Source organism: Onychostruthus taczanowskii, unplaced genomic scaffold, assembly GCF_017590055.1.
Source record: "Onychostruthus taczanowskii isolate IOZ18803 unplaced genomic scaffold, ASM1759005v1 scaffold65, whole genome shotgun sequence".
Lineage (NCBI taxonomy): Eukaryota > Metazoa > Chordata > Aves > Passeriformes > Passeridae > Onychostruthus > Onychostruthus taczanowskii.
The window spans coordinates 3,730,229-3,751,030 of record NW_024504233.1 but is presented as its reverse complement, the minus strand read 5'-3'; the positions used below and the strand labels follow the sequence as shown (position 1 = coordinate 3,751,030).

General features: G+C 47.0%; 1 protein-coding gene across 5 annotated transcripts in view; it reads left to right on the top strand.

Moving 5' to 3' along the window:
• ZBTB37 (zinc finger and BTB domain containing 37) overlaps positions 1–20,788 on the top strand; it is a 20,962-nt gene extending 174 nt beyond the window's left edge. Inside the window, exons 2-6 of one of the 5 annotated variants that reach the window (XR_005953848.1) lie at positions 1,623–1,722; positions 3,982–4,934; positions 6,306–6,405; positions 8,575–12,047; positions 12,143–20,788. Coding sequence is in view for 2 of the 5 variants with exons in the window: in XM_041420682.1 (XP_041276616.1) it covers positions 4,012–4,934; positions 6,306–6,405; positions 8,575–9,063 (1,512 nt within the window). In the remaining 3 variants the exon portion in view is untranslated. Of the gene's footprint in view, positions 1–1,622; positions 1,723–3,981; positions 4,935–6,305; positions 6,406–8,574 lie in introns of all 5 variants that reach the window. The other 4 variants (XR_005953849.1, XR_005953850.1, XM_041420682.1 and 1 more) reach the window with 4 other exon arrangements.
• The last annotated feature ends 14 nt before the right edge of the window (positions 20,789–20,802 follow it).

Here is a 20,802-nt window from a genome sequence, read left to right as displayed (position 1 = left end):
AGGCCGGTGCCGCCCGCCCCGCGCAGCCCCGGTGCGGGGCCGCGGGCGGCTGTCACGGGGAGAAGGAGCCGCGGGCCCCGCTTGAGGAGGGTCGGGGGCGCTGGGGCGGAGACAGCGGGCTCCGGGAGCCAGGGCCTGCGGGAGGGCGGGACGGCACCGCCGCTTGCCTCAGTGCAGAGTCGTGTTTGGGCTCGGAGTTGTTGGAGTCCCGTTGGAATGTGCGAGCAGCCAAATGGGCTTGTTGGGAAGAAATTGTTACCTGTGAGGGCGGTGACGCCCTGGCACGGAGGGGCTGTGGCTGCCCCTGGAGCCCTGGCAGTGCCCAAGGGCAGGTTGGACAGGGCTTGGAGCAAGCTGGGATAGTGGAAAGTGTCCCTGGCCGTGGCAGGGGGTGAAACGGAATGAGCTTTAAGGTCCTTTCCAACCGAAACCATTCTGGGATCCTAAGCGGCTCTCTCTGGGAGCAGGGACAGGACCCAGGGAACGGCTGGAGTTTTGTCAGGGCAGGTTTAGTGTGGATGTCAGGGAAAGGCTCTTCCCCAGAGGGTGCTGGGCACTGCCCAGGCTCCCCAGGGAATGGGCACAGCCCCAAAGCTGCCAGAGCTCCAGGAGAGTTTGGACAATGCAGTCAGGCACAGGGTGGGATTGTTGGGGTGTCTGTGCACAGCCAGGTGTTGGACTCAGTGGTCCTAGTGGGTCCCTTCCAGCTCAGGATATTCTGTGATTCTGTGAAGTTGCCCTGTCACAGTAAATCTCAACCCAAAAGCTGAAAGTCTTCAGTGCAGCTTCCAGGGTGACATCATCTGCTGGGTGGTCTGTCTCTGCTTCTTACCTGGTGGATCAGGAATTCCACCCACTCCTGGTGGCTCCCTCACAGGCTGGAAGGCATTTGCTGAGATCAGTCTGACCCTCGGCTGGTGGCCCTTCAAATGGCATGACAAAGAGCAGTGTCTCAGTGCATGCCCTGTGCTGACTCAGCTCAGCCTGCTCGTAAAGGTGGCTGGAGGTGATGGACTTCCCAGAGCAGGGAGAAAGCAGGATGTCATTGCCCTGGGGCTGAGCTGCAAAAGCTCTGAGAGATTCCCTTACTCAGAGGGGCAGAAATCGGCCTCTGACAGGGTAGTTTGAACCAAAAGGGAGATTCCCTCTCCCCAGCCTCTGAGTGGATCATAACATGCAGGTTCCTTGGCACTGGGGTGAGCAGAGTTCTGTGGGTTATAAAGAGTAGATGGATTTTCCCTGCCTCTGGAGCAGGAGCTCACAGATAATTTGTTGGGCTCTCTGAGGAGCAGCTGCCTTCTCACCACAGCCATGCTCAGCAGTTAAGGTCTGATGATTTTTTGTTCCCTTCTCTTTCTGTGTATCCCAAGCTCAGCCTCTGCCTCCCTCTTGCCTCCGTGGGTGCTCGTGGCCTTGGCAGGGCTGTTTCACCCTTGCCTTCCTTGAGAGTGTACTCTGAGGCTTATTGCTTTAGGAACAGCTCTTTGGGGAAGATGGTGAGCTAATCCTGCTGCTAGATCCTCCAACAGAACCAAGAGTGACAAAATTTCATGTTCACAACTGCTCTTGGGAGAACCCAGTTCCTCTGCCCTTCATTTTTTCTTTCTTTTTACCTCCTAAAGGGGAAGGGGGCAACAAGTTTTCTTCTTACTACATCAGAAGAAAAAAAAGAAGGCAGCACCCCCATTTCCTTCCTGCTGCATGTAACTCACAGCACTCCAGGTAAGATGTTGGGTTTTCTATTTCCCCTTGTTCTGTGCAGTTGGTGTTCTGCTCCCAGTGCTGTGTTGACACAGTCCTGTGCCCTGTGGTTTCCTGATTTTTGTGGCATTTGTTGCTTTCTCCAAAAGATGGGGAAGGACATGGAGCTGTTGGAGTGAGTCCAGAGGAGACACCAAGATGATCAGAGAGATGGAGACGTTCTCATGTGAGAACCAGGGTGGTTCAGCCTGGAGAAGCGAAGCTTCAGGGTGACCTAATTGTGGCCTTCCAGTGCCTGAAGGAGCTGACAGGAAAGACAGAGAGAGACTCAGGACAAGGGATGGAGTCACAGGACGAGGGGGAATGGCTTCCCACTGTCAGAGAGTAGTTTTAGATTGGATATTGGGAAGAAACTGTTTCCTGTGAGGGTAGTGAGGTCCTGCCACAGGGTAGTTTTAGATTGGATATTGGGAAGAAACTGTTCCCTGTGAGGGTAGTGGGGTCCTGCCACAGGGTGCCTCTGGATCCCTGACAGTGTCCAAGGCCAGGTTGGATGGGGCTTGGTGCTACCTGGGCTAGTGGAAGGTGTCCCTGCCCATGGCAGGGGTGGCACTGGATGGCCTTTAAGGTCCCTTCCAACCCAAACCATTCTATGGTAGGGGAAGGAGAGAAGAAGCCCTAAGACCTAGCAGTGTTCAGCTGCACCTTGTGAAGCTTTGTGCACTCTGGTCTGATTTCCCCAGGGACACGCAGCCATCCTCAGAAATCCCTTGGCACAGCTCCACAAGATTGACAGGCTGTCCTGCAGCTTCATGTTTAGTAAGTGGGTTTGCCAAGTTTGCACAAAGCCTGCTTGGGCATATGGACATGTGCTGTGCTGCAGTGTTCATAAATTCCAAATAAAAAGTCCTCCAAAGGCAGACATGCTCTTCATGTGCCAATCCCTTCAATTCAGAGATTCCTCAGAGTGGGCACTGTGAGCCTTGATATTCCCAGCCTGCTTGAAATGGTTCTGACATGTGCAGGACTCTGCTCAGTCCACATTGCAAATGCCATCCGGCTTGAAAGCTGCTTATGCCATGAGTGGACTTTAACAAGCTTATTTACTTTCCTTTTTTTTTTTTTTTGGATGAGTTTACATCTCACTTTCATTCATTCCAACTTTTTACCATATATGGTCAGGGCTTCTTTTCAAACTTTGCCAAAATAAGATGTGATGATGTGCTGGTGCATCCCCCAGTCCGCCTCCCTGGCCCTGCTCTGGGATCTCCTGATAAGCCCTGGTGGACTCAGCTGAGTGGTGAAGGGTCCCCTGACTGCACCAGCTGGGCAGTGAGGTGTTCTCTGAGCCTACCAGGAGCTCTCGTAGAGGTGGGAACAACGAGGAACATCCCAGCCAAGGTGGGAAACAGGGGATGAGCCATGTGTAGCCCGGGTGAACATTGACCTGGATTGCAGCTCGAGCAGAGCAGCACCATTGTGAATTGTAGCCCAAGTGGAACAATCCCATTCTTGCTCTACTTGGGAAAGAGTCCAGGAGTTACTGACCATGGGTATGGCCGGATGGGCACTTAGTGATGGCCACTGTGAAGTCTTTGGGACCCTACAAAAGTGATCCTGAGTGAGGCCCTCTGAGCTCTCCTGGGCCCCAGCTTTGTTTTTCACTCTCCCGTTATATATTTTCTGGCACGTGTCAGAAGTGCCACATATGATGGGTACCTCAAGTTAACAAGGCACTTGAGGTCAGATGTGTGCTGGCCAACTTCTCAAAAGTCTCAGGAGGATTTAGGTCCCGGTGTCTCCTTCCCGGTTCCTGTTTTACAAAGGAGCTTTCCCTATTACTTTCTCTTTTCAAGATGCTTAGAAGGTACAAGTGGTGAGAATTTTAATCCATTATGCAATCAGGTGCCTATTTTTAATACCTGTGCCATTTTTAATGTTCCGTTCACATGCAGATGTGCTTTTATTGAGGCTGGCAGAACAAAGTGTTTTGCAGGCCAAAGCCGCAGGGAATGGGGGTCTGTTGGGGACTGGTTTAGCAGAACTCTTGTGCAGGGGAATGCGTAGCATGGAGAGATCAGAGAGCTTTTGGGATGCTTTTTTAAGCAATCTCAAACACACTCCTTCATGACAGAGCTGCTGCCAGGTGTGTGGCAGTTCAGTGGGTGAGGAAGGTCTCGAAAAACTCCAGTGTTTCAAACTGTGTGGAAGCAGGTGAAAAAAGTTCTAATTTCAAGTGATTGGCTCTGCTGATGACAGGATCCTTTCCCCCTTTTCCAGTAGAGTCGTGCACCTGCAGCTGGGACAGCCATGGAGAAGAGCGGGAACATTCAGCTGGAGATTCCTAACTTCAGTAACTCTGTCCTGAGCCACCTGAACCAGCTGCGCATGCAGGGTCGGCTGTGCGACATCGTGGTCAACGTGCAGGGCCAGGCTTTCCGTGCGCACAAGGTGGTGCTGGCTGCCAGCTCACCCTACTTCCGTGACCACATGTCCCTGAACGAGATGAGCACCGTGTCCATCTCCGTCATCAAGAACCCTTCTGTGTTCGAGCAGCTCCTCTCCTTCTGCTACACTGGCAGGATATGTCTGCAGCTGGCTGACATCATCAGTTACCTGACAGCTGCCAGTTTCTTGCAGATGCAGCACATCATAGACAAATGCACGCAGATACTCGAGGGGATTCATTTCAAAATTAACGTGGCCGAGGTGGAAGCGGAATTGAGCCAGACTAGGACGAAGCATCAGGAGAGACCGCCCGAGTCTCACCGGGCGACGCCAAACCCGAGCCGCTCCCTGAGTCCGCGTCACAACACCGCCAAGGGGAGCCGCCTGGGCCAGGTTAGCACGGTGCTGGACATCCGGGAGCTCAGCCCGCCCGAGGAGTCCACCAGCCCCCAGATAATCGAGCAGAGTTCCGACGTGGAAGGCAGGGAGCCCATCCTGCGGATCAACAGGGCGGGACAGTGGTACGTGGAGACGGGCGTGGGAGAGCGCGGGGCGCAGAACGACGAGGAAGTGCGGGTGCTGGGAGGAGTGCGCATTAAGACGGAAAACCTGGAGGAGTGGCTGGGGGCAGAGCACCAGCCCTCGGGAGAAGATGGGAGCAGCGCTGAGGAGGTCACGGCCATGGTGATCGACACCACGGGCCACGGATCGCTGGGCCAGGAGGCCTTTGCCTTAGGCTCCTCTGGAGCCAAAGTGGTCAGGCCGACCAGCAGTGAGATTGACAGGTGGGTTTCCTTAAACTTAATTATTCAACTTGCCTCTAAGAGGAGGTTATGCAAGATGCTGACCTGGTTGGGTCAGTCACTTTGGTACATTTCCTCTTTCTATTTCCTTTGGTCCTCTTTCTGTTTCCTTTGGCCATCTTAAGCATAAGAGCGAGAGGGTTTTTACCTGGTGTTAGGAAGTGTGTCCAGTTTGGGTAATAGTATTTTGGCTGGGTAGCGATCACACCAGGATCTCCAGGTACAGGCTAGCTTGGGAAATTGCTTAATTAGCTCTTAGAGGTTAGGATCTCTTCCTCTCAGTGTTTCAGCTGAGGTGAGATTTTCTTTAAAGAAGATGTTCAGTTCAGCCTCAGTAGATACCAGATTCAGCATTTGGATTAATGGGGTCATATACAATATGTGTTACACGTCTCCATTGCACTGGTGCCTTCTGGCCCAGAGATCTGGGGATGGTTCCCCCTGAGAAACGAGCCAGACACCAGCTGTAGGTCAAGCTCTTCCCAGTGGTCCATGACAGCAGTTGCCCCTGGGTTTACATCTTCTGAGGCAGTTGAAATGGGGAACCCAGTGGCCTCCACTGTTGTTTTGATTTACATGAGAAAGCAGAAAGCCTTTGTTGAAAATGAGTGGTGAAATCTGCTGTGTTTGGCTTCTCCATCCATCTCGTTCCCTTCCAATCCAGCATTTGCTTTCTTCCCCTAGGCTCAGGCCAGAGAATGGATTAGATAAGGGGCAGAGGTTGGGGGGGGTTGTAGTTCTAGGGTTTCCCTTCACATCTGCCTCTTTTCTAGCTCAATCCCATGGGGAAATAGCTACGTGGAAGCAGTGAATATTCTGTCACTTGTCACTTAAATCAAATCAGTGGGAACAATCTTGAGCTGGCCTTTGGAGAGCGATGCTTTCCTACTTCCTTAGCTCTTTTCCTTGGATCATCTAGTCTCTAGCATCTCTTTTTGCACTGCAGTCTGTATGCACTGTTTCCCACCTCTAGTCCATCACATCCCTTATGTTTCACACTGGGAATGGAGGAGGAGGGTGCTGGAGGAGAGGTGTCCTCTGAGAAATGGTTTCTGTCCTGCTGTACAGTTCCTGAGTCACCAGGCCCATATTGGTTTATTCATGATAGCAACCTTCTCTGTTGCTGAACTGGAAGCCAAATGACTCAGTTTTATTTTTCAGATGTTTAGACTGAAGCCATAGACCGTATGATTTGGTTTTTCCTTTATACTTGCACTGTTCCACTTCCAGTGTGTTAGGTGATGAGGATGAAGAGATGCTATACATCTGCCTCTATTGCTCACCCCTTGCTCTAAACATTGTAGTGACCTGATGCCCATGAAAAATCCCATTTACACTCTGCCCACCCCACAGATTCAGCCCTTCTGGCAGCATGGTTGCTGTGACCGAGCGGTACAGATCGAAAAGCGAGTCTCCCGGGCGGATGGATGAGCCTAAGCAGCCCAGTTCCCAGGTAGGCAGACCAGGATGTTTGCAAGTAAATGTTGGCTTGGAGGTGAAGGGGACTTTGTTGTGATGAAGTGTGTCATATTTTATATTTGCAAGCAATAATGTGTGTGATACAAGGACCTTTTACTTTGGCAAAGAATCTACCTGCGCACAGGAGAACATGTGCTGGGCAAGTACGATTCAAAATGGATTCTGGCTGTTGTTTGGGATTTTGGCCAGATACTTGGAAAACACAAGGATTTTCTCTTGCTGTTTGAGGGCATAAATATCCACCCTTATTCTGGGCAGGCCACCAACTCCTGAGGAGAAACCCCATTTGCCTGCAGAGCTGGATCTGCCCTCAAATACTGGCAGCAAATGCCTGAGCAGAGGGAGGAGGTGTGGCTTGGCTTCTGTGCAAGACGGGTGACAACAGCTGAATCTTTCTGTGCCGGTACCAAGACCATTCCCAAAAGCCCTCCAGGCACTACACCAATAAACCTTTTTGGGGTGGAGTGTCAAGGAGCTGTGCAGTTTTAGAGGGGTCTCTGTCTCCGAGTGACTTGTGTTGCACAGCAGGCTTTGCAACATAAAGGAGCTCTGAATTCTCTGCTTTCTTGGGCACAGTTTTGGGGTAGGAGGGAGAGATGCACAGAAATGGGAGAGCAGTGGGCTGTAGAGTGGAGCAAAGTGGGACACAGCAGTTATGCCTGTGCCTTATCATTTTGGTCTAATTTAGTTGCATCCAGTTAGTGTCACAGTGCCTCTGTAGTGCAAGCATGTCAGCCAGCAGAGTGCAGAAGGACTCTTGTGAACCTGACAGGTAGGGAATGTGTCAGTGTGTAAGGACTTGGCTGGAGGTGGGTAAGGAGGCACTAGGCTGCTTTGCTCTTGAGCAAGACCAAGTGAAGCAAGGTAGGGAGAAATTGTGATTGCTATCTTTGTTAGACACTTCCATAAAATGACAGATACCTTTTTGTTCCTGTTTTGCAAAGCTTTGTTCTGTGTCCTCAGAAGACATTGCAAAAATTTCAGGTCAAACCAACCCTCTAGGGGAAATGTGACATTAAGCAGTTTTAGCTCTGCCTACAAAAAAAGGCACTCTTATTTCTCCATTGTGAGACAGCCTTAAACGTGAAACCTTAGGCTTTACACACCATGGGGAAGTATCATCAACTTCCACTCTCCTGGCATTGCAATATCCATGCTAAAATAGCCTGCCTCTGTCCCATGGCACTGGAAAGGAAGAAATAGAGCTTTGTGTATCTCCTTTAGTCCTCAACAGCTTCGCCATTCCTGTACAGCTGGATTTAGCAGCACCTGGCACAGGTACACTGCTGCTCATGCCTGTAGAACCCTGGCTTGCAGAAGAGATGCCCTTCTGCTGGTTGCTTCTCTACCTGTGGCACCACTGGGAAGCAGCACTGTGGGAGCAAAGAGTGCATCTCCAGCACAGCAGCATCCTGCAGTCGCTGTGTTTCTGCTCAGTCTGAATACGATGGTCAGAAGTGTCTGTCCCGAGACCAGGCTTGTGCTTCAGGTTGCTCTCGGCTGTTTGTCTGTGTGACTTCAGAAAATACAGAGGAGTGTTTGCTGTGCAAGCTGGGTCAGGCACATCCTTGCCTGCGATGCCACGGGGCTGGGATGGGTTACACAGCCAGGCAGGCAAACGTGACTCCTTGTGAACTCTAAGTGACATCTGAATAAATACCTGTGTAAAATGACACCTGAACACTTTCAGATATGATTTATGGTTTGCTCCTCCTTTGTTTTACTGCAAGCTCATCAACTGGCTTCTTTTTTTTGACTTTAGTAAGGAAAAAGAGAAGATGATACACCCAAGTGTGTTAATTAAACTGGCAGAAATTTTTTATAAAGTAACAAGTATTGACGTGTGGTCTGCAACTGAATTGGTGGCCAAGTCCCCTTGTGTTAAGGGCTGTCCTTTCTTCACCAGATCCAGGGAATGGCTTGGCAGAGGGGGCCTTTGCAGCAGTGGTTTCTAATTGATTGCTCGTTTGTCTTCAGCCTCGAGGCCCCAGTTAAGCACTTAAATGTGTGCTTGAGGTTGCAGACATTAGTGCTGCTGATTTTGAGGTTTGGCACATGCTTTACTGGCTGGACCCGGGCCTAATCTTCTCTGCAACTTGTTTTAGGCTGCTTGTTATTTAAATCTGTGCCATTTCCTTGGCAGGGGGAGGAATCTGCCATGCTTGGAGTGAGCGGTTACGTGGAGTATCTGCGGGAGCAGGAGGTTTCAGAGCGCTGGTTCCGGTACAACCCACGGCTCACGTGCATTTACTGCGCCAAATCCTTCAACCAGAAGGGCAGCCTGGACCGGCACATGCGGCTCCACATGGGCATCACCCCTTTCGTGTGCCGCATGTGTGGGAAGAAGTACACCCGCAAGGATCAGCTGGAATATCACATCCGCAAGCACACGGGCAACAAGCCCTTCCACTGCCACGTGTGCGGCAAAAGCTTCCCTTTCCAGGCCATCCTCAACCAGCACTTTCGCAAGAACCACCCCGGCTGTCTGCCCCTGGAGGGGCCCCACAGCATCTCCCCCGAGACCACCGTCACGTCCCGGGGGCAGGCAGAGGAGGAATCCCCTCCACAGGAAGAGGCTGTGGCGGTGGGGGAGACGGCACAGGGATCTGTGTCCACAACCGGGCCGGATTGAATGCGGCTGTGGAGTCCCAGGAGAAAGGACCGTCTTCCCATTCCTGGCTCTAAAGAGTCAGCACCGACCCGGCAGGCTGGTACTGTAATTAGTGCAATGCCACCACTGAACAGAAAGAAGCTCCCAAGATGTTGCCAAAATAGAAAAATCTCTCTCTTTCTCTCTCTTCCTCTCACACACCCACACACACACCCGTAGAGTGTTAAATGTTTTTCTCCCTTATTCCTCCTCCTCTTGGAGAAAAACAGAACAACTGTGTCAATCAACTTCTTATTCAGGGATCGACAGGATTTTAAATTTTTTTACTGTTCTGTAGTGATCTGGGACAAGCAGTCATTTGTATTTCTGGACAGCGCTGTGGCCCAGCAGGGCGTCCCGCCGGCGGTGCCGGGTTCAGCCACAGAGCCATATCCACTGCTCCCGCTCGAGGGGAGAGCAGGGGCAAGGGGCCGTTGCCTTTCTCCCTTCCCCAGGTAGTTGCCACAGCAAAGAAAACAAAAAAACTGTCCTGGTGGAACCTGCCTTGCCCGAGTGTATTTATCCCTGTCTGATTTTGGTGTGTCTCTTTACGTTTTTATTTAAACTGTTATTTTAGGGCTTTGGGCTTGCTCATTCCAGGCGTGCAGCCCTGGTGCCCCTTGTTAAAGTGGGCACAGCTACAAAGTGGTATTCCAGAGGTCAGCAAAATGTGAAGGAAGTACTTCAGCTACTGAGAGTGGAATTTAGCAGCTGTGAGGTTTGCATGAGACTGATGCATTGGGAGAAGGGCTGGAGGGGTCTTCCAGAGGAGGTTGTCCTCTGCTGGTGCTGATCTGGAGAGCTCAGAGCACTCTGAGGTCCTGGCTGGAGCGCTGCCATGCTTCAGGTAGTGCCGAGGATTAGGAAGAGATTTTCTGGAGTTGCTGAATTGCAGAGTTAGAGGCTGGCTACCAAAGTCCTCTTTCACCCCTGCTCCCCCCTCGACACACACTTGATCTTTTAGAACAGCAATACGGGATATGGGAATACTGCAATGCTGTTGTCACAGCCGAGCAATCGCAGGTGGTTGCTTTTAAACCTGTTTCTACAAACTAGTTTGATAACTTTTTTATCAATGAAACGCAAAAAGAAAAGAGAACCCTACTCTATTTCCTTAAAACAGTTCAGGAGATTTAAAAGTGAATGGTTCCTAGAGCAATCACAACTCTGTCCCCTTGCATGGACTTAACATTTTTGTATTCTGAGTAGCTCTGATGTTTAGAGCAAGTTAGCAAACCTGGAGAGAGATGCCTGCGTGTGTATTGTAGGTGTTTGCACGAGCTTACGTGGTTCATAACCAGACAAGCATGGGACAGGCAGATAAGTGCAAATATCCTGACATCTTTTTTTAAAAAAATATGCAATATTTTAAGAGTTTTCTCTAGTTCTGATGCCAAGTTGTTCATGTTGAAGGGGGGGAATGGACGACAGGCTGTGCGTATCAGGTTTGGTGAAGGAGTTCTCTTGAGGATGTATAATGTGTATATGATGAGGAAGGGTGAAGTTCTGAACTTTAAGGTGATGGGAGGAACAAGGAGACATTGAAAAAGAAATAAACTTCATCTTGCTTCAGCAAGAAAGCTGGATGAGAGGTGAGAGCAGGGGCTTAGCAGGCAGGAGCCTGACCAAGTGACAATAAACTTGGCCTGCTGTCTGACTGCGGTCTTGGGCACATGGAAACATCCCAGCCCTTGCTTTCCCCATCTGCAAATTGGTACTTGGGATCATTTTCCTGCCCCTTTGGAGGGAATAATTTGGAGAAGGGTGATGTATTCTTGCCTTGATTTATAGATTTTTTTTTTTAATATGTGAGGGGTCTCACTGTTCCTCCCATCTCTCTCTCAAAAAGAGATGTGGCTCTAATGTGTTTTTGTGTGTGGGAAAGGGCTCGGTGCCGGTATCACATGTAACAGGGATGTGATCCTACAAGAGGAACCTTTGCAGGCGTTCTGAGCTGGGTACCTGCAAAGTACCATTTCATTGACCATTTCAAACAGGAAAACTGATATTTCACCTCCGTTTTCCTTCTGTGCCTTCTTCCTCCTCTCCTGTCAAGGGCATCCGTCACACAGGGAGTGATTTGGCCGCCCAAACAACCAGCTCCGTCAGGTTTCCTGGCAAAGGTCAGACATCACGGTACCAAAACAGTGAGGTTGCCAGAGAGCAGTGGCAGAGGATGAGGTGAGAGGGTGGCCAAGGTAGGTTTTGTTGCAATCAAGGTGCAGGGAGGAGTGGAGATGTGCTGCTTTAGTCATAGCTTTTGAAGTTACCAAAAATGAAAAAAAAAAAAAGTTAAAAACTTTGAAATCCTATCCTGTTCACACTAGAGAGCATAAAAAGTTACTTTTAGTTGCTTAAAAGATTTTTAAGTGTTTTAAAATAGAAATTTTAAAATAATACTACCAAACTATAAAAACATAAAATTATTTATATACATATATTATATAAAAATATAGTGGGAAAGTTTCCCTGCTAAGCTTGCTGTGAAGAGAAGGGTGAAGGTGCAGTAACTGCTACACGAGCAACATTTCTCTGAGACAGATGGCAACCGTAGTGAAAAAGGGCTGACATAAAATGGTGAATGCCTTTGTTCCCATGGCATAGCTGTGAGTTTCTTGAGCAGGTTTTTATTTTACTGTATCAATACTGTGAACGGAGAAGCATCCAAACAGTACAGGATGCCAACAGCGTGTCCTGTTTGCTGATTCACTACTTCAAGTGGCCTGGTGAAAACCATGAAATTAGTCCTTCATACCTTACTAGGCTGAAAACAAAGCTTGTGAAAGGTTTTTATTTTTTCCTCCTTTATGTTTGCTTTTCTTTTTGTTTTTGTTTTTTTTTTTTTTTTTTGTGCAGAGGTTGCCACTGTATAAATGATCATTTCTGATTGCATGCAAAAGAGCCAATATTCTTGCCCAGGCCTCGCTGAGGTGAAGTTTATAGCTTGTAGCTAGAGTCAGTATAAGGTATGGTAGTGGGAATCATTTTGATATTATTTCTGTACATTTAATGGATGTGTATGTATGTGTGGGAATCATCATGTCTAATATTTCTTGAACAGTGCTGAAACCAGTTCAGGCCCATCCGCACTAGACAGTGGAACCAGTGCTGAAGGAATCGTTATTGAACATTTCTTTCAAGGGTCGACTTCCTGAGTGCAGATGAGACCAAGGTTCAAGAAAAAAGGGGTTGGAGGTCCTGTACGGTATGGAGAAACCTCATGTGAATTTTCTGACAGTGGTGTAGCTACTTAGAGGTGCTTTCCCTAACAGAATGATACTGTGTCCTGTTGCTTCTGCGTTGGTGTGGCTCTTTACGGTTGCACCAAAGCTGTGGAGAATCAGATGCCAACTTTCCAAGTGTGAATGCTTCTGTGATGGGTTGAGGCACAGCTTTGCATTCCCACATCTAGCTGCATCTTGTTCTGCCAAAACTGTGATTTCAACTGTGATTTAAGGAGGATGTGAAGAGAACTCTTGTGTTTTAATACCTCTGTACGTAACATTTTTGTCTGCTTTAGAGTTAGGGCTTACTAACCCATTTATTTTCTTGCCTCAGGCAACAAGGAGAACACACTCTGGTTTTACAGTTTGCTTTCTTGGAGGTGGACATATTTCTTAGTTCTTTGCTGTCAAAGAACTCACCTCCCAAATGTGAAGAGTTGTGGTTATCTCCTTAAGCCTGCAGCAAGCCCTGGTGCCAAGTGTCAGCCAAGTGACATGATGGTTGCCACGGCTGTTCCCTGCTGCTGCCAGGTTACCTGTGAATAGCTGTGAAAATAGCAAGAATTGTGTTAATACTGTGTTGCTGCTTTGGAGAAAAGCTAAACCTCTTTGTCTCAGGAGGATGACTGATGTGATGCTGGGAAAAGGAGAAGGCCAAAATGCAGTTAGAGGATGTGAGAACAAATTGTGCTTTGTATTTCCAGCAGCTAGAGAGGGATGAATGAGAGGCTTTGTGGAATGTGAATTTGTTGCAGGAGGCTGAGGACATGCTTAGAGCTAACTTAGTAAGATGCAGGATAGCCTGGTGAGAGCCAGAGCAGCCAGTGCAAATGGGCAGTCCCTCCTCATCCTCTCAGCATTATCCACCATCAGGTTCAGTCCTTGGACTTTCCTACATCTTCTCTACAATATCCTCAAGCTGTGACCTGTATAATTTAACTTTAGTTTGGGTGCTGGGAAGAACAGAAAGCATGTTGTGTCTCTGTTGCTGTTTTAAACCCAGAGAGGTCAGCAGTGACTGACCCCATTCCCATCTGACAGCTATACAGAGCTGGAATAGCACTGGGAACAAGCTGAAAAGCATCATGGGGCTGGCTCAGCACACAGGGCACAGAGCCAAGATTTCAGCCCTCTGTGAGCTCAAGGTTGAAGTACATGGACAGGACAGCTCTCCCTGCTTGTCCTGCTCTCATTTTGTGACAGCTCTGTGGCTGCGTTTCCGTCCCACACCTCTGCAGTAGGACTGTCACTTAACTGTGGGATGCCCATTTCAGGAAGTGATTCCAAGCAGTTTGCTTTTGGAGTACAGTCCTTGCCTCTTTTGGGTGATGCAGCCCTAACAAGGCCTTTGCAAGAGCAGAGTTGTAGCTTTTATTTGCTGTTGACATCATCTCTCCTGCAGAATCCAACATATAAATAGGAAGACAGCTGCAAAGGTGCAGCTGATTAAACTGATTTGGGTGGAAGGTGGTGTGGGAGGTAGATGGGATCATGCTCCTTGAAAACTAACAAAAACCAGCCTTTAAAATTATTTACACTTTAGCAAACTCTCCTCTTTGATCTGTGACATGCCTGCCAATTTAGCTGTGTCAGCATCCAAATGTTTCTGCAGAATAGTGACATCAAATGCTGTTCAGGCTCTGCTGGAAATATTTTGGAGATGGGAGAAGTCCCTGCCCACGGCAAGACGGTTGGACTAGATGGCCTCTAAAGGTCCCTTCCAACCCATGCTATTCTGTAAGTCAAGAAGCTATAATTCAGAGAGACTTTTTGCCAGGGTCTGGGATCAGACTTTTCCCTAGGAGCTGAATCTGTGGCCAGGACTGCAGTTGGAAAGCCTGGGATCCACTGCCACAGCAAAATAATTGTGGTGAGCATTGCTCCTGTCACAAGGTGAGAGCCATGCACAGAGTTTTGATATCTGCAGTTAAAGGGCCTAAAGAGGAGCTCAGAATCCTTATTTTAATCACTGTCGTTCAAAGGATATTTTAAAATAAAATACATATGTACCTGTGTATGTATAGTATATATATATGTATGTATTTATATATATATATATATATATATGTAACCAAATAGAAGTTAGAACTATGCAAACAATACTGGCTGCTTCTTGAAACTACCAGAACATTTTGGAATAGAGTAGATTTGGAGTAGACTTGCTGTGGAGGTTTTTTTGTTTGTTTTTTTGTTTTGTTTTATAACCAGTAAAATGCAGCAGACCAAAGTTTTGCTGCAGGTAGTCTTTCTAGAAATGTAGGTTATTCCTAACCTGAAACCCACACAAGTGGGTTATACAATTATTTGAAGAGTCCTACCATCTCTAAAATATTTCCATCTGCTGAAAGGCTTTGGCTTGGCAAACATAATAAAACACAGAGGCTGTGAATTAGGAGAGATTGAGTGTGATGTTTGGGCTGATGGAATCAAGAAAGGACTGGGAGCATTTTCGTTTGGATGCAGGATTGAGTTGGTTTCAAGGAATCTTCCTCCTTGGGAAAATGTCCATTGCTGAGATGGAGGCAGTGATCAGAGCATCCCTGGGATGAATTCTGCTTTTGATGGAGGTATTGGAAAGCTTCCTGCTGAATCTGATGGTACAAGAGTTTAGGCTGCTGGGAGAGATTCCACATGGTTTCTGCCATTTCTTTGTGTCAGATCTGACCTTTGCTTTTAGGATTAACTGCAATGTATCTGTAACTTTCAGTAAGCTTTGGCTTTTTATTCCTGGAACTGTAGACAATTCAGGTTTCCCATAACATTATCCTCATCCCAACTGTGAACAAGTTACTACTGCTTCTTATAATTTATTGTCTTTCTGTTCCTGAATGTCTGTGTGATCCAGCTGGTCACCAGCACCACCTTCCAGTGCTTCATTAGCTTTTATGCACAGGGAATTGTTGCAATGGATGAGTAGTTGACCATGCTAGTTGGAAGAGTAGAAGCTTTTGGAGAATGACTTTTGCTTCCTCTAGCTGTCATTAGGGAGTGCACACACACATACCTGTATATACATATATAGAAACAAATATAATGGTGTTTCAATATAAACTCATTTAGCATTATTCTTATTTAATTTATATTTTAATCTAGTTGTAAACCAAAGTATTACAGCTTGTGAAATGATGTCTCTTGGAAATAGGAGGAACCTTTTTTAGGTGGGAATTCTGAAAGGTCTTTGGTGACAAAAACATGCCTAGGAGTAAGACTTAAGAACTTGTGCTGCTGCGGAGTTGCAGCCTTGAAAGGATTTGAAACTTGCTGAGTAAAGTTGGATGGTGGAGCCTTCTGAAGGTGTTCTTCATGATCCTTAACAGTTTTGTTGTAAACAAGGATGTTCTGGCAAAGCCAGAAATAAAAAGGGAGAAAACAGAAAACCAGACTGTGACCTGGCACAGCCGGGAGCTGGGGAGGAAGCCACAAAACCAGCCACTGATGTATTTAGTGTCTAATTTAAAGTTTTAGGAAATGAGCCATTGCTATTTAGTGGTGTCTAGAAGTGGTTGGGGGTTTGTTAATAACTTCTGTGAAGGCACGTGTTCTGCTGTCACCAATAGGAAGAAATACTGAGTTCAAAGATAAGATCTTGCTGGTTTTTCTGTGCCAGGGAGTAATTACCTTTCCAAGGAATTAGCAAGTGCTAAGAAAAAATTCACCTCTAACATGTCCCACAGGCTTGGCAGCAGCTCTGCTTCCTCTAGGGAGCAGGAAGAGAGCTGAAATAAGGAGAGAGCTTATGTTTTCAGCCCTGGCTGGTGCTGGTGGCATTGGAACCACACAGGGGAATGGGTAGAAATGTGGAAAAGCAGCAAAGCATCACTAGGAAGATATAGTGCATGTAGCTGGCATGCCGTGGATGCTGTGGGCAGGGAAATGCTGAGCTTAGAACCTGCTCAGGGGCAGGAGCATGCAGGAAATGCAGCTCCCTTGTGAGACAGGTGTCCAAAGATGCCTATTCTGGCACATGATAGCTGAGCAGCACCAGTGTTTTCCTTGCTGGAGCTGTGAATAGTAAGAAGGAAAAGGGGTCAGTCCCCTGTAGGGGCAAGATTTGCTGTGAGCATTTCCAAAACGCCGTTGAAAGGAGCTGAAGGGTGGGAAGTGAAGGGTGGAAAGGGCAGTACTAGACTTCAAAGTGCCATTTTTTGAGTTTTCTAGCAAGTGTTGAAGACTGAAGTTTGTTTTTTTCAGTGCTTTCTCCTTTACCTATATAATTTTTCCTATTTAAACTCCGCAGCTCAGGGAAGGGTGCAGAGAAGATGGAGCCAGACCCTTCCTGGAGGCACACGGTGGAAGGAGGAGCAGCAGTAGGCAGCAGTTTATACAAGGGAAAATCAGGTTAGGTATGATAAGACATTATCTCACCATGAGTACAGTCAAACAGCATTGGATCAGGCTGTCCAGAGAGGCTGGGAAATCTCCATCATGGGAGAGTGCAGCCTCCAAGTTCCTGTTTCCATTGGACTGCGCCAAGCTGTATTTTTGTTACCTTTTTTTTTTAGTTTTATCATGTAAAATTGGCAGCTTTACTGGCCTTCCTAGTTTGTATCAGTTAAGCTTTTGAAACATGTTCAGGTATTTTTAAATACTGCTGTGTAAGTTCCTTGTTTAATCTGACATATTCTGATTTATTATTTTACTGCAGTTACCTAAGGCAGTACTTAAAAAAAATCAGTGCATTAATTTTTTTGCATACTATCAGCTTAGTTTTTGATAATGTACCTAACACCCTTCCCCTCAGATCTATGGTGAAATGGCTGCATTATTTTTATACTGCAGTGAGGCTTATTTATTTAAACTTTCCCATTACCTTTGCAGTCAGACCCAATATCATTGGCTATGAAACTGTAAAACTAACGAGAAATGAAAAATCAAGTTGGATTGATTCATTTACTGCTGGACAAAAAATATAAAGTGGCAGTATAAAAAGATAAAATACAGTTTAAATTAGTTACTCAAATCACAAAATGGTTTGGGTTGGAAGGGACCTTAAAGCTCATCTTATTCCAACCCCCCTGCCATGGGCAGGGATGTCATCTGCTAGAATTCCAATAGAAGTTACCGAGTCTAGGGCAGGGGGAGGAGTCACAAAACTAGTCTGAGAGAAACAAATTTTAACTTGATGATGCCAATTAATTGGTTGCCCATTTGGTCAAGTTTTAAAAGCTGTTTCTTGAGGTTTCCCTGGCTCTGCTCATTCATCTACGTGTCTTGGGCATTGGTTTGATAACGGGGGTTTGTGCCTCCGAGAGTGTTTTCTGAGAGTTTACATGTCTAAAGAACCTCTCTGAATTACTGTGAAGCTTTCCTTGAATCCTTCCTTGCCTGTGCATTGGTAACTGAACACAGCTCTTGCCTGCAAGAGGCCAGTGGGACGAGGGTGGCAGCAGTGGGTGACACTAATGAGAAGTGGACAGTGCAATTCTCAGGCTGACAGATTGGATTTTGGGAAGGGCCATGAAGCCCCAGCCCCACTGTGGCTGTCCCCAGCCCCAGGGCATTCTTTCAGTCCGTTTGTTTGCAGGGGCTGTTTACAGAGCAGCCTGGATCTCCACCAGAGATGCAGGGTGTAGGTGGCATGCAGGCACTTTTCTGATGCGTTAGAAGATTTCCTAAGCCAGGGTTGTGCTGTTGGGGGAAGCACCCTGGGTGGGATTGCAAGTAGAATTTTGTTGTACCCTTTGCTTAAAGCTAATTCCTTTGGCTTCCCCTCCAAGGCACTGGCCTGGGCAGAAAGCTGACACCAGACAGCTTCCAGGGCTGTGCTGTCACAGGGCAAGTGCCAGTAAGGAATATTGGTGTGGTGTTGTTCAAATAAGGCGTGGTTCTTTTGTGTTGGTGGGTAACATGGCTGACATTTAGGACAGGCAAGAGCAATCCTGGGTGGCAAAACAGACCTTTCTGAATAAGGTGTTTTAGAGGCTGAATGAGGAGAATAACATGCACTTGTGTGTTCTTGCAGTAACATATTCCTCACCTCGTGCCCTGCACTTGCAGGGAGAATTAGCGAAGGATGAGAAGACTGGATCAGATGGTAATTCATGGAAATGGAAGCAAGGTATTCAAAGCACTGCTTTAGTCTGAAAAGAGAGGGGAGTGAATGCAGTTTTCCCAAGCCTTTAATGTGTTGAACACTAGCTGAAGCTCTCATGAGCTGTGTCCCCACTGTCCCCAGAGCTCCCCTCATTTCCCTGGTGTCACCCCACCTTTCCTGCACAGCACTGTGAATATGATATCTGTAGCTCTTTTTAAAACTTTGGTTTTTTCCATTAAAACTGCTCAGAGCAGGAAATGCTGTCCTACTGCAGGAGCAGACATGATGTGACCCCTAAACAGGGCATGGATAGTTGAGTAGTGGGAGAGAGAATTTTTAAGAGTTAACAAGGGAAGTGGCTTTGTATAGCAATTTGCTAATCAAATTTCATCTTGTAACAAACTTAACTGACAATCAATTTCTAAAATACAAAAGCCTCTTAGAGGAAATAGTCAAGTATATCTTCACCAGAAAGATTTAACTGGGATAACTTAATAAAGAGGACAGGATTTTTTTTTTCCTTTTTTTTTTCTTTTTTTTTTTTTGAGCAATCACTCCAGAAATGGAGTCTCATTAAGCAGCAGCGTATTCACAGGACAGTAACTACCTCTCTCTCTTGGAGTGCTGAGGTTACCACACTACACACTCTAGCAGCAAAGCTTTCACTTTAAAGAGATTTGTTTTCCTTACCTCTGTGTTTCAGAAATGCAAGTCTGCTTTGTAAAGTGACTCTAATGAAAATGGCATCTGGCAGGAGCAACGGGAGACCCTTGGGGTCCACAGTCCTTCTTGGCCTCCAATTCCATACTGTGACCCTTTGCAGGTTGGCCATGGGGCTGTGACAGTTCAGGGGGACTTTGTCACCTCCTGTGTGCTGCGTGACAGTGAACTGTCCCCTGGGCCGGGGCTGTGAGACCACATTCCTGCACCGGGAAATCAGTTAATGGTGGCAAAGGTAAAGGAGAATCCATCTCCCTCCTGCCTCCAAGGCAGCAGGCAGCAGTTTAAAAAAAAAAAAAAAAAAGCAATAAGATAAAATACAAACACTTTTATATGTTGTTCATTAGTCAGCAGATCTGACTCTGCAAATTTATATATATGTATACACATACAGAGAGCAAATCTCTCATGTGAAAAGGTGCCATTTTTTTTTCTAAAAAGTCCCTTTCCAAACTAGAACAGCACTTTAAATAGGTTCCTCTTTAAAAAAAAAAAATTAAAAAAAATAAAAAAAAAAAATGAAAAAGCAAACCCTTTTCTGCCGCAATGCACTTTAACTCGTCAGACGAGTACAGCTGTGGCTGGCTGGGGACACAGCTGTACAGGCAGGCAGCTCCTGGGCAGCCACAGCTCGGGGGGAGCAATGCTGCCGCAGCCTCGGCCGTGGCAGCTCTACCTCCAGCAGCCCCCCGGGCCCACACGGCCCCCACGCTGCCCGGAGCAGCCCCGCCGTGCCCAGGCACTGCTGGGGCTGCTGGCTGTTAGGAGACCTTGGAATCTTTCAAGAGAAACCCACCCTTGCCTGTCAAGAAGATTGAAACCCCGTTTTTTAACAGGTCAGAAGTTGCACCCAGTTACAACCCAGCTGGCGGCCCAGGGCTGAGCTGAGCAGCAAAGCCAGGACAAAGCTGTCACTGGGGTTGTGGGCTTTTTCCATAACATGAATATGGAGCCCTTGTCAGTTCTGTTTGGTGTTTTTTTTTTTCTTTTTTAATCCAAGTTTGTGTGTCCCACATTGATTCTGCTCTGAGCTGGTTTGCAGAGTAACCATTTGTAACAGAAATTGTGCTGTCACCGTCAACTAGTGACCTATAAATCAAACCTTTTTAGGACAGGTGTCCTAACACTCAAGACTTACTTTCACAGTTAAGAAATTTCCTGCTGTACTAATTATTCTTTTGTTTTTATTATTTTATTTTATTTTTGGTTGCAGTCCTTATTTCAAGAAAAAAAAGTCAGTGTTCAGACTAGTCTGGAGTAGGCTGAAGAGTAAGCCTGCTGTAACTTGTGGATATCAGACTGTTCTTCAGTGATTTTCCAAGCTGTTTCCAAACTGGCCCTCCATGACTGCTTCTCTTTTCCTCTTCCAGCAGGCACTGGCAAACAGAAGCTCCATGGCCTTTGTGTCCAGGGACAGCCAGCACTGCTGGAGGGGGGTGGGCAGGGATGGCAGGGGAACCAGAGTTGGGAAAGGGGGAAATAAAACCAAGGTAGAGGGGACTGTACAATTGCATTGAAAGCAGTTTAGCAAAAAGCGCTCTCGTTGGACAGCTTTAAGAACAATGTGAATGAGAACTTAGCAACTTGGGTAAGAATCTTGGAAAATTCTATAAATGTATACTTGAAATTCTGTTTGTATTAAAAAAATGCATTTTCTTCTTTCTTTTAACACTGTGTAAAAGAACATTATGCATGTGAGTGGTTTGAGAATTAAATGGTTTAATACTCAGATCCTTGTCTGTG